A 16,559-nucleotide genomic window follows, 5' to 3' on the forward strand; every position below is an offset into this window, starting at 1 on the left:
CTTCTGTATTACTGATGGTAACAGCTCAGTCCCTTTCCCATGTTGGGACTGGAGGAGCCATAAATGGTAGATTAGTTCCGAATGAAACAAGCAAGACAGTTTGTTGCACTTATGGAACCATTTTCTGTCACCATAAAGGTTGCATTACAATAATTTTTGGTTAAGTCAAGAAATTTTAAAACACCCAGTGAAGACAATAAGCCGAACACGCAACATCACCCCATGAAATATTATTTGTACTTCTAATTCTGCACCCAACTACAACTTATTCATGGAACTCAATATACTCAGTATTTTTACAACGCTTTAGCCTAGGCAGAAAAGTGACTTGTCTACCTAAACTTGTATCAGAAATGGTGACACTAGGGGAGAAACAAATTGGGACTTAGTAGGTGAAGGTATTCACTTAACATATACAATTTTACTTCTTTTGAAAGCAAGCATGATTTTTTTCCCTCTACATAATTAGAAATTCACATTACTACTGTTATAATTGGTGAAAAAGTACACAATAGTAAGCTGCTTTAAGTATCTGATTTTAAGAATAACTTGTACTGCACAGCAAATGTTAAATGTGGGAAACTTGAAAATCATCAATGCAGCCTTTCAACAAAGTTACACTACTGGCACTGCTGATGAAAGGAGAGAGGTCACCCAGTTTCAGACAGTTCAATTACAAATGTGAGCACTTCCAAAAGCTCATCTCTAATTCCATGTTCAAAGTTGCTTTGGCTGAACATGACTACTCTATTCAGAACTGTATTAAATCAACCAACTAAAGCTGTTGGAAGATCGATTCTGCCATGTTTTGAATGAAAAGCAACGGAGTTAGGTACACTTATACAAGTTTGGCAGTTTTGGCTTTGCACTGAAGCTAAACTTGTGCAGTGTGAATTGGGTGTTGAGACCCAACCAGACTCCAAAATGAAGCGCAGTGAGAGCAGCTGCTCCTGGGAGCCTTACTTTACCTTCTCCCGTGTCAGATTGGGCTCTAACTCCAGATTCAGGCTGCAATTATACTGTAACTGCAGTGTCGGTGCAAAGACAGAACACTTTGCACCAAAACTGCACATAATATAATGCACTCTTCGATTCACCTGTCTCAGAAGATGATCAGGCAGACACAGGAAGAAACCCTGGAAGATTATATTACTAGGAAACATCAAGAGGTCAGAATTTAACACCACATGCTGTTCAATGGTGATCACAGAGAAATTCAAGTTTTCCAATTAGGATTTAGAACAAACAATGTTTTTAAAAAGTTAGGAGGTAAGTTTATTAAAGCCTTTAGGACTTACATTATTTCAGTACCAAAATATAATATAAAAAGGTCAGATATTTTCTCTAGCATTTAATTTTAGGAATAGCAAAATAAAATCAGATTATTCCACTATTTCACTTACCCTTAGGCCTGTTGTCTGGTTCGGACTTTATTGGCTCCTGAGAAGACACAGCTGAAGGTAACTTTCTTCCGGAAGGCTAAAATAAATTGTGCAATAAATAACTTGGTTAGCAAAATTTGCACTTCCTGCCTCTACAGTACCCCTACATCTTTGACTAGGCCAAGTCAATAGGTGCAGTATAATATCCAGAGATTAATCACACATGTAGCATGCTGTAAGATTCTATGAAATCATGAAGGAGGCCATTTGGCTCATTGTGCCTGTGGCGGCTCTTTGAAAGAGTTTTCCAATTAGTCCCACACCCCCCCGTCTTTCCCCACAGCTCCGCAAATTTTTCCTTTTCAAGTATATATCCAATTACCTTTTGAAATTCACTATTGAATCTGCTTCCACCAGCCTTTCAGGCAGTGCATTCCAGATCATCGTAACTCGCTGTGTAAAAAAATTTCTCATCTTCCAAGTTGTTGCCCAAGTGCTCCAATTTTGCATTAAAAATCCCAGCGCCAGTGAAAATTATGGGTTTCTGAGCAATAGGAAACCATTTTCTGCAACAAATCACATGCCCTAAACACAGATTACCTAAATTCTGATTACATAGATTCTATTATCCAACAGCAAAAAGAGGAATAATTATTGAACAGTGGAACACGTAGCTGTAGTCGATTATAGTGAATCAAGTGAACAAGAAATGCAGGCATGAAGCTCAGGAATTAACTACTATATTAACCATTAAGGTTGGGGTTGGAGGTGGGGAGAAATAGAAACAACAGAGGCCGAACAGCTAGGGTCAAAAGCGGAAAAAGAACTTATGCTTGTAAAATCAGTAGTCCACAATTTCTACAGGCGCAACAGGGACTCTACAGTGAAGCTTTGTTTTGGTCTTTTAACATACTATGCAATAACACGGTAAGAAACCTCCGGTCTCCATGTGGCGAGTTCCCAGTCTAAGCTGTATTTAGTGAAGTGCTTGGTAAGGGTGGATTGGGGGTGGGGGGGTGGGGGGGTGGGGAGAGGAAATCAGAGATGGAGTTAGTGCCAGGATGCCTGTTTATTACATCAGCAGGGAGATGATGCAACACATATATTGGATGTAGAAGGGGGGAATACAAAATAAACTTTTAAATAAAAATCAGCTATAACTAAATCTAAAAATACATATCTATCTTAATTCAGCTGCATCTGTGGTTTGTACACCAACAATTCCATCTCTGATTTCCTTTCCTCTCCCCACCACGCCACCCCCACCCCCCCCCCCCCCACCCCCAATCCACCCTTACCAAACACTTCACTAAATACAGCTTAGACTGGGAACTCACCACATGGAGACCGGAGGTTTCTTACCGTGTTATTGCATAGTATGTTAAAAGACCAAAACAGAGCTTCACTGTAGAGTCCCTGTTGCTCCTGTAGAAATTGTGGACTACTGAATTCTGGTGTACAATGAGTACCACAAGGAGACTTTCGAATGAAAAGTTGTTTGGCAATTACCTCATTTCAAGCTAGGCCAGACTGCCTAAATGAATGTTTAATCTAACTGAAACACTGGACAAACAAGTAGAAGGCAGGTTCAGAATTTGTGGAGGTTTTCATTAAATTTGCGTGAGGAAAAGTGAGGAACAGCAAAGGGCTTCCAATTACAGGAGGGGTGCCACCATTTGGTTGCAAAATAAACCACGGAAGAGCAACACTCCTCACATAATGACAGCTCACAGACTTGCACAAGCTGTCTCTGGTAGGGTGGGTGGAGAAAATCATCTCACTGCATCAAGAGTGTAAACATCAGTGTACATGGCAGAGAAACACCACTTTTCTTTTAAAGCCAAAGATTTTTTTTAAAAAACACTTTGTTTGAAAAATAGCAAGAAGTCAGTTGGAACAATAAAAGTGATGGTGCTCTTCATTCAAACACCGAACACAGGTACGTTCAAGTGTCTTATTTCACTGTCAGACTGCAATATCTCTGATCCAATTGACAAACAGGATCATGAAATACCTGCATCAATTACAATTGCTGTAAAACCTGCTGGTTTCCAATGATATGAAGTAAAATGAACGTTTCTGATTTCTTAAAAAGGGAATCAACAAGGTAGTTTACATAATAACTGGTGCATAAAATGACATTTCTGCTGGCACTGGCCAAAGCTTGTTGAAAATTATAGGCGGGTAAATGGAGTTGAGGTACAGGTCAGCCACGATCTAACTGAATGGCGCAACAGGCTCAAGGGGCTGAATAGCCTACTCTTGTTCCTATATTCTTATACCTACACTATTGCCAACAGGGAGAATTAAGTGGCTACTACCCCTGCCACCTCTAATCTGACACTCATGGCAGGAGATGTGTACATGTTTCAGTACCATCACATCACCAAAGAAATTAACAGCTGAATCTTTGGACATCATCGGAAACAATGAAGGGATCAATAAGAACGGCATATGTCCCTTGGGCCTATATGTTCAAGCGTTACACAAACTGACTGGATCAACAACACTGAGCCAACTCAGCTCCTGAAACATCTGTAGGATTTAACAGACAGAAATTGCAATTTCCAACTGCGACAAACAAACCAGTTTTTCTCAGGATAAAATGATTCTCTATTTACAACTAAATAATTTACAGCGGCAAAGACATTAGGAAAATACTGTACAATTGTGATTCACAATGGACACATCTAGAAGGTCCATTTAATTTATTGTATTCAATACATTAGCCAATAGCTACGTGGCTAATTGCATTTCTAATTAGTAAATAAAAACATGTGAACTTTGTGTGTTTGTTGTTAAAATGGTAAGACGAAAAGCAGAGTGTGCGAGTGTTTTTTGATCATTTTGAGCGCTTTACTTCCTTATTTACTGAATGGTGGTAGATGTTTCTTACCTAAATATACACACATGAAGTACCCTTACCTGTATTGTGAGTGTGTGTGTAAGGTGTTTGACTAAAATTAGTGCATGTGGCTAAAACAGTGTTGCCACATGTGTGGCTAGTCAGTGATTTCTATTGGACAACACTGATTTAAGAACAAGTTACTCTTTGCACAGTCTAGGTAATGACACAGTCACAGGAATGTATGTGGGGTACATAATCTCAACACTCAGATTTCTTTAGTCAGAACCAGCTTTCAGAAATTCCAGAAAAGAACTGAAGGACAAAGAAACAGCCATTTATTTTAAACCTTTTACTCCCTTGAAGATCGGGCTGTTAAGGAATCCTATTAGCAGACCTACTGTTTTGTCATGTAACAATAGTATACGATTCTCCATGTTTTTCTAAGGTTAATGCACAGTATCAGAAGGCAGTCCCATGCAATACTAATGAGAAGGTAAATACACAGTCTAGAATCTTAGCTAGTTTATCATTTCAGTGTTTCCAGCCTTGGGTTGAAACACTTACTGACAAAACCAGTACACAATCAAAATATGTAATTCAATTCACATCCAGATCACATCTCCTTCTCCTCCTTAAAACCAATGTTTTTGACTAGCCTATTGGTCACCCTCCTGTTCCTTTGCATCGGTGCCCATATTTTCCTTACGACACTATGGAGCACCCTGGGCTTTTTCTTCTTACGTTGAACGTGCTATATAAATGTAATTTATAGATCAAAGAGTTCTGTGTCTCTAAGTCGAAGTGTCTCTAAGCAGCCATTTTTAGATTTACGAATGTGAGTGGAATCCATCTTAGATCTGGGTTACCATGGCCTTAAACATTAATACAAACTTAACAGAACAAGATTCTTGTATTTGTATACATTGCAAAAAACTTCTTATGATAAAACACCACACACAAATTTTTAACCATTGGAGGATACAATATTTCACAACACTGAGGACAATTTATTATCTTCAAGAACCACCTAATCATACTAATTAAAGAAAAGAAAGAGCTTGCATTTATATAATGTTTTTCACAACCTCAAGATGTTCCAAGGCACTTTACAGCCAATTAAGTACTTTTGAAGTGTAGGCACTGTTGTAATGTAGGGAAACATGGCAGCCAAATTGTGCACAATGTCCGGCAAACAGCAATGAGATAAATGACCAGATCATCTGTGATGTTAGTTGAGGAAAAATATTAGCCAGGACACTGGGGGAACCCCCTGCTCTTCTTCGAATAGTGTTGTGGGATCTTTTACGTTCACCTGAGAAGGCAGACAGAGTTAAAGTTTAACGTCTCATCCAAAAGACGCCACCTCCGACAGTACATCACTCCCTCAGTACTGCATTGAAGTGTCAACCTGGATTACATGCACAAGTCTCTGGAGTGGAGCTTGAATGACCGCCTGACTCAGAAGTGAGAGTGCCAATACTGAGCCAAGGCTGACACAAAACTAAGAAATATTGGTATTCTGAGGGATTTGGGTGTCCTTGTACATGAATCACAGAAAGCTAACATGCAAGTACAGCAAGCATTTAGGAAGGCAAATGGTATGTTAGCCTTTATTGCAAGGGGTCTGGAGTATAAGAATAAGGAAGACTTGCTACAATTATACAGGGCTCTGGTGAGACCACACCTGGAGTATTGTGTACAGTTTTGGTCTCCTTACCTAAGGAAGGATATACTTGCCTTAGAAGAGGTGCCATGAAGGTTCACTAGATTGATTCTTGGGATGAGAGGGTTGTCCAAGAGGAGAGAGTGAGTAGAATGGGCCTGCCTATATTCTCTGGAGTTTAGAAGAATCAGAGGTGATCTCATTGAAATGTATAAAATTCTTAGAGGGCTTGACAGGGTAGATGCTGAGAGGCTGTTTCCCCGGGCTGGAGAGTGTAGAAATAGGGGTCATAGACTTAAGTTAAGGGGTCAGCCATTTAGGACCGAGATGACAAAAAATTTCTTCACTTAGAGGGTAGTGAATCATTGGAATTCTCTACCCCAGAGGGCTGTGGATGTTCAGTCATTGATCATATTCATGGCTGAGATTAATAGATTTTTGGACATTGAGTGAACCAAGGGATATGGGGATAGGGTGGGAAAGTGGAGTTGAGGTAGAAGATCAGCCATGATCTTATTGAATGATGGAGAAGGCTCGAGGGGCCGTAAGGCCTACTCCTATTTCTAAAGTTCTTAAAACAAATTAAACTTGGGCATGGGCTTTAGTGACGAGGAACTCTATAATCGGAATGGCCTTCTGGTGCAACATTTGCCTCCCAGCCACTTGAGCAATTGGACCACCAATTTGAGATAGTTTATTTTCAAAGTGAGCAGGGGATAAAGTGACGATTAGTAGGAACAGTAAAAAGTACCTGAATACCAAAACAAGTTTTTGTTTGGTTTGAATAACCAATCTAATTCAAAAGTTCGCACTCTAGACTCACAAATGTGAATTATTTGTGGTAGTAGATGTTTGCAAAATTGAACTACTGTAAATTCCTTTAAAGGGCAGTGACATAACTAAATATTATAGCCATTTTGACATAATTATTTTTAAAATCACAAAGCATCAAGAATTTAATTAAACCTGCATGCTCAATTTCATAGAGTCATAGAGTTATAGAGTCATAGAGTTATACAGCACGGATAGAGGCCCTTCGGCCCATCGTGTGCGCGCCGGCCATCAAGCCCTGTCTACTCTAATCCCATATTCCAGTATTTGATCCGTAGCCTTGTATGCTATGGCATTTCAAGTGCTCATCCAAATGCTTCTTGAATGTTGTGAGGGTTCCTGCCTCCACAACCCTTTCAGGCAGTGAGTTCCAGACTCCAACCACCCTCTGGGTGAAAAAGTTCTTTCTCAAATCCCCTCTAAACCTCCCGCCTTTTACCTTGAATCTATGTCCCCTTGTTATAGAACCCTCAACGAAGGGAAAAAGCTCCTTAGTATCCATCCTATCTGTGCCCCTCATAATTTTGTACACCTCAATCATGTCCCCCCTCAGCCTCCTCTGCTCCAAGGAAAACAAACCCAATCTTCCCAGTCTCTCTTCATAGCTGACGCGCTCCAGCCCTGGTAACATCCTGGTGAATCTCCTCTGCACCCTCTCCATAGCGATCACATCCTTCCTGTAGTGCGGCGACCAGAACTGCACACAGTACTCCAGCTGTGGCCTAACCAGTGTTTTATACAGCTCCATCATAACCTCCTTGCTCTTATATTCTATGCCTCGGCTAATAAAGGCAAGTATCCCATATGCCTTCTTTACCACCTTATCTACCTGTTCCGCCGCCTTCAGGGATCTGTGAACTTGCACACCAAGATCCCTCTGACCCTCTGTCTTGCCTAGGGTCCTCCCATTCATTGTGTATTCCCTTGCCTTGTTAGTCCCTCCAAAGTGCATCACCTCGCACTTTTCCGGGTTAAATTCCATTTGCCACTGTTCCGCCCATCTGACCAACCCATCTATATCGTCCTGCAGACTGAGGCTATCCTCCTCGCTATTTACCACCCTACCAATCTTTGTATCATCAGCGAACTTACTGATCATACCTTTTACATTCATATCCAAGTCATTAATGTAGACCACAAACAGCAAGGGCCCCAGCACCGATCCCTGTGGTACCCCACTGGCCACAGGCTTCCAGTCACAAAAACAACCTTCGACCATCACCCTCTGCCTTCTGCCACTAAGCCAGTTTTGTATCCAAAGTGCCAAGGCACCCTGGATTCCATGGGCTCGTACCTTCTTGACCAGTCTCCTGTGCGGGACTTTATCGAAGGCCTTACTGAAATTTCCCGGTATCTCTAGCCATGGTATCAGTATCTTTGTCATTGGACCATAAACAGATTTTGATTCGAGCCCAGAATTTACAATTGATGATTTTATTTTGAAGAAAGGAGGGCAAAAATTTCAGTTGGGTAGCTACATCACTGGCCACCAATCCACCACAATGATGATCCTGTTCCTATTCCTGGTGACAGGCTCATTTGCATAAAAGGGGCAAGTGCCTGCGCTATTCGTGGCACTGCTGGGCATCTGCCCGTTAAGGCACCTGAATTCTGGAGCGGAGCCAAAGTGACAAAGAGATAACGTTTATTTCTGACCTGTTTCTTGAGGGCTTTAGGTCCGAATTTGTTCTCGGGCGGAGGGGGGTGTGGGGGCCGGCCGAGAAAAGAAATTCCACTCATTCTGACAGACCAAAGCCACAATACACAAAGCACTTCCAAGACTGGAGGAAGTGAAACATGTTACTTCAGCACTGAATCTCTGCCTTTGGTAACAGACAACTCAATGCTTGAGTAGAGCTGTTAGGGGGCGGGCAGGAAGAAGAGGAGTGGTGGCAATATGGCTAAACATCAAACTGCCGAAACAACTAGCATAAGGCCTTATTTCTGGAGTGTTCCTTCAAACAATCCAGCCGAGTACCAGGGAAAAACGATTAGTATTTAATTTTGCATTTAAAATGCAATTGGGTTGGAGCATGCATCAAGGTCAAGACAGTCAAGCTAATCAATGATGTTAGAAACCACAACAGCAAAGATTGAGAAATTTGTGCAAGTCATCAGCACTCCAACAGGATGCTGCAACTTCTACCTCGTACCAGACCATGTGTGCTAGAATATCCATATCAATCTGGCACCTATATTTGGTTTTGCCTTGTAAAGCTTGGTTCTTGCCTGTGCCTGTGCTTGTTCTTCGTAAAGCGTGGCATTTTCTATCATGGTAATATTTTGTTTTGAAATTGGCACATTAAAATCAAGATAGGACGGAGGAAAATTTTTTTTTATTGTTCATGGGATGTGGGCGTCGCTGGCAAGGCCAGCATTTATTGCCCATCCCTAAATGCCCTTGAGAAGGTGGTGGTGAGCCGCCTTCTTGAACCGCTGCAGTCCGTGTGGTGAAGGTTCTCCCACAGTGCTGTTAGGAAGGGAGTTCCAGGATTTTGACCCAGCGACGATGAAGGAACGGCGATATATTTCCAAGTCGGGATGGTGTGTGACTTGGAGGGGAATGTGCAGGTGGTGGTGTTCCCATGTACCTGCTGCTCTTGTCCTTCTAGGTGGTAGAGGTCGCGGGTTTGGGAGGTGCTGTCGGAGAAGCCTAGGCGAGTTGCTGCAGTGCATCCTGTGGATGGTACACACTGCAGCCACTCTGCGCCGGTGGTGAAGAGTGTGAATGCTTAGGGTGGTGGACGGGGTGCCAATCAAGCGGGCTGCTTTGTCCTGGATGGTGTCGAGTGTCTTGAGTGTTGTTGGAGCTGCACTCATCCAGGCAAGTGGAGAGTATTCCATCACACTCCTGACTTGTGCCTTGCAGATGGTGGAAAGGCTTTGGGGAGTCAGGAGGTGAGTCACTCGCTGCAGAATACCCAGTCTCTGACATGCTCTTGTAGCCACAGTAATGAGATGGCTGGTCCAGTTAAATTTCTGGTCAATGGTGACTCCCAGGATGTTGTTGGTGGGGGATTCGGTGATGGCAATGCCGTTGAATGTCAAGGGGAGGTGGTTAGACTCTCTCTTGTTGGAGATGGTCATTGCCTGGCACTTGTCTGGCGTAAATGTTACTTGCCACTTATGAGCCAAAGCTTGGATGTTGTCCAGGTCTTGCTGCATGCGGGCACGGACTGCTTCATTGTTTGAGGGGTTGCGAACGGAACTGAACACTGTGCAATCATCTGCGAACATCCCCATTTCTGACCTTATGATGGAGGGAAGGTCATTGATGAAGCAGCTGAAGATGGTTGGGCCTAGGACACTGTCTTGAGGAGCTCCTGCAGCAATGTCCTGGGGCTGAGATGATTGGCCTCCAACAACCACTACCATCTTCCTTTGTGTTAGGTATGACTCCAGCCACTGGAGAGTTTTCTCCGATTCCCATTGACTTCAATTTTACTAGGGCTCCTTGGTGCCACACTCGGTCAAATGCTGCCTTGATGTCAAGTGCTGTCACTCTCACCTCACCTCTGGAATTCAGCTCTTTTGTCCATGTTTGGACCAAGGCTGTAATGAGGTCTGGAGCCCAGTGGTCCTGGCAGAACCCAAACTGTGCATCGGTGAGCAGGTTATTGGTGAGTAAGTGCCGCTTGATAGCACTGTCGACGACACCTTCCATCACTTTGCTGATGATTGAGAGTAGACTGATGGGACGGTAATTGGCCGGATTGGATTTGTCCTGCTTTTTGTGGACAGGACATACCTGGGCAATTTTCCACATTGTCGGGTAGATGCCAGTGTTGTAGCTGTACTGGAACAGCTTGGCTAGAGGCGCAGCTAGTTCTGGAGCGCAAGTCTTCAGCATTACAGCTGGGATGTCGTAGGGGCCCATAGACTTTACTGTATCCAGTGCACTCAGCCGTTTCTTGGTATCACGTGGAGTGAATCGAATTAGCTGAAGACTGGCTTCTGTGATGGTGGGGATATCAGGAGGAGGCAGAGATGGATCATCCACTCGGCACTTCTGGCTGAAGATGGTTGCAAATGCTTCAGCCTTGTCTTTTGCACTTACGTGCTGGACTCCGCCATCGTTGAGGATGGGGATGTTTACAGAGCCTCCTCCTCCTATTAGTTGTTTAATTGTCCACCACCATTCACGACTGGATGTGGCAGGACTGAAGAGCTTTGATCTGATCCGTTGGTTGTGGAATCGCTTAGCTCTGTCTATAGCATGTTACTTCCGCTGTTTAGCATGCATGTAGTCCTGAGTTGTAGCTTCACCAGGTTGGCACCTCATTTTTAGGTACGCCTGGTGCTGCTCCTGGCATGCTCTTCTACACTCCTCATTGAACCAGGGTTGAACCCCTGGCTTGTTAGTAATGGTAGAGTGAGGAACATGCCAGGCCATGAGGTTACAGATTTTGCTGGAATACAATTCTGCTGCTGCCGATGGCCCACAGCGCTTCATGGATGCACAGTTTTGAGCTGCTAGATCTGTTCTGAATCTATCCCATTTAGCATGGTGGTAGTGCCACACAACACGTTGGATGGTGTTCTCAGTGCGAAGATGGGACTTCATCTCCATAAGGACTGTGCGGTGGTCACTCCTACCAATACTGTCATGGACAGATGCATTTGCAACAGGTAGATTGGTGAGGACGAGGTCAAGTAAGTTTTTCTCTCGTGTTGGTTCGCTCACCACCTGCTGCAGGCCCAGTCTAGCAGCTATGTCCTTTAGGACTTGGCCAGCTCGATCAGTAGTGGTGCTACCGAGCCACTCTTGATGATGGACATTGAAGTCCCCCACCCAGAGTACATTCTGTGCCCTTGCTACCCTCAGTGCTTTCTCCAAGTGGTGCTCAACATGGAGGAGGACTGATTCATCAGCTGAGGGAGGGCAGGAGGTTTCCTTGCCCATGTTTGACCTGATGCCATGAGATTTCATGGGGTCCAGAGTCAATGTTGAGGACTCCCAGGGCCACTCCCTCCTGACTGTATATCACTGTACCACCACCTCTGGTAGGTCTGTCCTGCCAGTGGGACAGGACATGCCCAGGGATGGTGATGGAAGAGTCTGGGACATTGGTTGAAAGGTATGATTCTGTGAGTATGGCTATGTCAGGCTGTTGCTTGACTAGTCTGTGGGACAGCTCTCCCAATTTTGGCACAAGTCCCCAGATGTTAGTGAGGAGCACTTTGCAGGGTCAACTGTGCTTGGTTTGCCCTTGTCATGTCCGGTGCCTAGTGGTCCGATGCCGGGTGGTCTGTCCGGTTTTATTCTTATTGTGACTTTTTTTAGCGAGATTTTACAACTGAGTGGCTTGCTAGGCCATTTCAGAGGGTAATTAAGAATCAACCACATTGCAATAGCTTTTGTGATGAATGTTTTGTAGGCATATATCATATGACAATATAGAAGGCTGACGTTCCTATTACAATTCCACAAGATTCCATAGCTACCATATTTTACATTTTAATTCTGTGCTGTATTGGATAGTTTTTTTTATAATGACAGATTTAGCATCCCTTTGTTGGGATAAATCTAGTTCAAATTCATGAATCATTGATTTTTTACAAATTGATTAAATGAAGTGAAAGCAGTAATCTGCTCTAAAATATCAGACTGGTTGCAGCAGTGTAGTGTAAAATGTATCACACTGTACACCCTAGGAGAACGCAATAAAAATTTAATGGACTAGATTTTCAACATTAATGATGGATTAATATCCAACACTTCTCATTCAGCACTGTGCAGCAGATTGCTCAACTGCTGACACTGGAATATATGTGCACGAGTTATAGAATAATAGTTATTCAGAATAGTGAAACTTTATAAAAGTTTTCTTACAATGCAGAGCAGATTTGGTTTCATAAATTTAAAGTATTTATACTCGGAAATTCTGCTCATAGACAATATCGAAGTTCAGACCCAAGACCGCCTGCCTCCACCTCCATAACATTGTCTTTCTCCACTCCACTTCAGCCCATCTGCTGCTGAAACCCTCCTACATGCCTTTATCACCTGCAAACTCTATTACTCCAATTCTCTCCTTGCCAGCCACTCCTCCTCTACCTTCTATAAACTACTGCTCGTCCAAAACTCTGTTGCCCATTTCCCATCCTGCACTGACCTGGCTCACCCATCACCTGCCCTCTCTAATCTACACTGGCAGCCAATCCCCACCTCTTAAATTTGAAATTCTTGTTCTAATCTTTAAATCCCTCCACGGTCACACTCCTCACTATTGGTGTAACCTCCTCCGACCCTACAACACCACCACCCCCCCAACCCTGCAACAATGCTCTAGAATTCCCACCTCAAACTCCTCCACCTCTCTACCTCCCTCTCCTCCTTTAGGACCTTCCTTAAAACTCACCCTCTTTTAATCAAGCTTTTGGTCACCCCACCTAATCTCTCATTCTTTGGTTTGGCACCCACTTTTCCTTACGCCTCTTTGAAAAGTCTTTAACATTAAAGGTGTTGTATAAATGCAATTTGCTGTTATCACAAGGTAATAAATTCTATTTACACTTGAAATTCAACCTGCTCTCAGTATTTTCTTCATGTCTCTTATAAAGGATGTCACTCATACTGGGTTTCAATTCCACAGGTGCTAGCAACCTCCAATATCTTGCCCAAGTGGCCATTCTTCACAGGTAAACCTGGACAGTGAGCATGGGCAGGATGTTCTACCATGGGGACATCACAACTAACCAAAACAATGTCTTTGCACAACATCCACACACACACGTTCCACTTTCCAGCATTGGTCACTGAATAGCAGCCAGAAGTGGGAACTCTCGCTGAATTTTCCCTCTTCCCTAGCTTAGAGATACTGAGGCTGATGTAGCCAAGTTGAGATCAGCGGATTCTACAGGAAATCAACTGTATCTTCCTAGTCAAAATGTCTCTCCCACTTGGTTAGTCGGAGAGCTCGTATGTTTCAAAATGTATCCAAAAAGAACATTTTCTGAAACTGCAAGAACAAAATTGTTGGTTAAATAGAGTGAATTCAATTTCACAAGGCTCTCAATCTCAAGCAAAAGGTTTAAAAATCATTTTCACAGCAACTTTAATATAGCTATACATTCCAAGGCACTTCAGGAGAAGGGTGGGAGAAAGAGAAAGTAGGATATTGAACTGCGATCAGGGAAAGAGTTACAGGAGCTAACTAGAGATCGAGGAGGTAGGTTTTCAGGCACCTTTTCAATGTGGTGAAAGGTATAGAGATTTGCAACACCAAGGTACAGAGATTTAAGAATGTTCTGCCGTGCAGGGTCATCGTGATGATGCTTCTGCCACTGGAACAGAAGGGAGGGCAAACGGTAGCACAGAATCAGAAGAACAGAAAATGTGACCTGAGATACACGGCTGGAATTAGGAGGAAGTGAGGCTATAAAGGGTTTGTTCACAAGGATTTTGAGATTATGTGTTGGCGAATGGGAAGCCAGTGGAGATCAGTGAATACTCTCCACTTGCCTGGATAAGTGCAGCTCCAACAACACTCAAGAAGCTCGACACCATCCAGGACAAAGCAGCCCGCTTGATTGGCACCCCATCCACCACCCTAAACATTCACTCCCTTCACCACCGGGGCACAGTGGCTGCAGTGTGTACCATCCATAGGATGCACTGCAGCAACTCGACAAGGCTTCTTCGACAGCACCTCCCAAACCCGCGACCTCTACCACCTAGAAGGACAAGAGCAGCAGGTCCATGGGAACAACACCACCTGCACGTTCCCCTCCAAGTCACACACCATTCCGACTTGGAAATATATCGCCTTTCCTTCATCGTCGCTGGGTCAAAATCCTGGAACTCCCTTCCTAACACACTGTGGGAAAACCTTCACCACACGGACTGCAGCGGTTCAAGAAGGCGGCTCACCACCACCTTCTCGAGGGCAATTAGTGATGGGCAATAAATACCGGCCTCGCCAGCGACGGCCACATCCAATGAACGAATAAAATAAAAATTGGGTGATTGGTGAGCAGAAATTAGTGAGGAAAGGCGAGAGGGGGAAACCAGGGAATTTTTGACCAGTTAGCCTAATATCTGTTGTCATGAAATTACTAGAGTCTATAATTAAGGATAGAGTGACTGAAAGCCTTGAAAATTTTCAGCTGATCAGAGAGAGCCAGTATAGATTTGTAAAGGAAAGGTCATGCCTGACGAACCTGATTGAATTTTTTGAAGAGGTGACTAAAGTGGTGGACAGGGGAATGTCTATGGATGTTGTTTATATTGATTTCCAGAAGGCATTTGATAAAGTCCCTCATAAGAGACAGTTAGCTAAAGTTGAAGCTCATGGAATTGAGGGAAAATTAGTGACCTGGTTAGGAAATTGGCTGAGCACCAGGAGATAGAGAGTAGGGATAATGGGCAGGTACTCAAATTGGCAGGATGTGACTAGTCATGTCCCACAGGAATCTGTGTGGAGCCTCCAACTATTCAGTGTATTTATTAACGACTTAGATGACGGGATACAGAACCACATATCCAAGTTTGCCGATGACACAAAGATAGGCAGCATTGTAAGCAGTGTAGATGGAAGCAAAAAATTACAGAGAGATATTAATAGATTAAATGAATAGGCAAAACTGTGGCAAATGGATTTCAATGTAGACAAGTGTGAGGTCATCCACTTTGGACCTAAAAAGGATAGATTAGAGTACTTTCTAAATGGTGAAAAGCTCGAAACAGTGGAGGTCCAGAGACACTTTGGGGCCTAAATACATAGATCATTAAAATGTCATGGACAGGTACAGAAAATAATCAAAAAGGCTAATGGAATGTTGGCCTTTATATCTAGAGGACTAGAATACAAGAGGGTAGAAGTTATGCTACAGCTATACAAAGCCCTGGTTAGACCACACCTGGAGTAGTGTGTTCAGTTCTGGGCACCGCACCTTAGGAAGGATATATTGACCTTGGAGGGAGTGCAGCATAGATTTACTAGAATGATACCTGGACTCCAAGGGTTAAATTACAAGGACAGATTACATAAACTAGGGTTGCATTCCCTGGAATTTAGAAGATTAAGGGGTGATTTGATCAAAGTTGTCAAGATATTAACTGGGACTGATAGTGGAAATAGGGTAGATAGAGAGAAACTGATTGGGGAGTCTAGGACTAGGGGACATAGCCTAAAAATTAGAGCCAGGACTTTCAGGAGCGAAGTTAGGAAACACTTCTACACGCAAATGGTGGTTGAAGTTTGGAACTCCTCTCTTCTGCAAACGGCAGTTGATGCTAGCTGAGATTGGCAAATTTTTGTTAACCAAAGGTATTAAGGGATATGGGGCTAAGGCGGGTATATGGAGTTAGGTCACAGATCAGCCATGATCTCATTGAATGGCGGAACAGGCTTGAGTAGCTAAATGACCTACTACTGTTCCTATGTTCTTATGATGTGGGTAGCTGAGGTCTGGATGAGTTTGAATTTGCGTCAAGTGGAGCTTGGAAGGCGACATGGATGCAAAGTTCGGTGCAGGTGGGGTGAGGAAGGGGCAGGGGATGGTGATATTGTAGAGTTTTGAATAAGGTGGTCTTGACAATTGACTGGATGTGGGGGTTTGAAGCTTAACTCAGGGTGAAATAGGACACCAAGGTTACACATTGTGAGGTTTAGCCAGAGTGAGAAGGGAGAATCAAAATAGGAGCTGGGATGCGTAGTTTCTAGTGAGAACTGAAGTGGACGGTTTTGGCCTTGCCAAAGTCTAGTTGGAGGGACTTTTGGCCCATCAACAACATGGTGTCAAACAACACAGTAACGGTCAAGGAGTTGAGGGTAATGGCAGAGAAGTAAAGCTGCTGTCATTGGTATACATATGGAAGCTGGCCTTATGC

The 16,559-nt window shown here is 43.4% G+C and overlaps 1 protein-coding gene across 5 annotated transcripts in view; it reads right to left on the minus strand.

Moving 5' to 3' along the window:
• sh3kbp1 (SH3-domain kinase binding protein 1) overlaps positions 1 to 16,559 on the minus strand; it is a 253,846-nt gene that overhangs the window by 53,704 nt on the left and 183,583 nt on the right. For all 5 annotated transcript variants that reach the window (XM_067992652.1, XM_067992653.1, XM_067992651.1 and 2 more), the window contains one exon: positions 1,404 to 1,479. In XM_067992652.1, the coding sequence (XP_067848753.1) occupies positions 1,404 to 1,479 (76 nt within the window). The remainder of the gene's footprint in view (positions 1 to 1,403; positions 1,480 to 16,559) is intronic.

This window comes from Heptranchias perlo, chromosome 11, assembly GCF_035084215.1.
Source record: "Heptranchias perlo isolate sHepPer1 chromosome 11, sHepPer1.hap1, whole genome shotgun sequence".
Lineage (NCBI taxonomy): Eukaryota > Metazoa > Chordata > Chondrichthyes > Hexanchiformes > Hexanchidae > Heptranchias > Heptranchias perlo.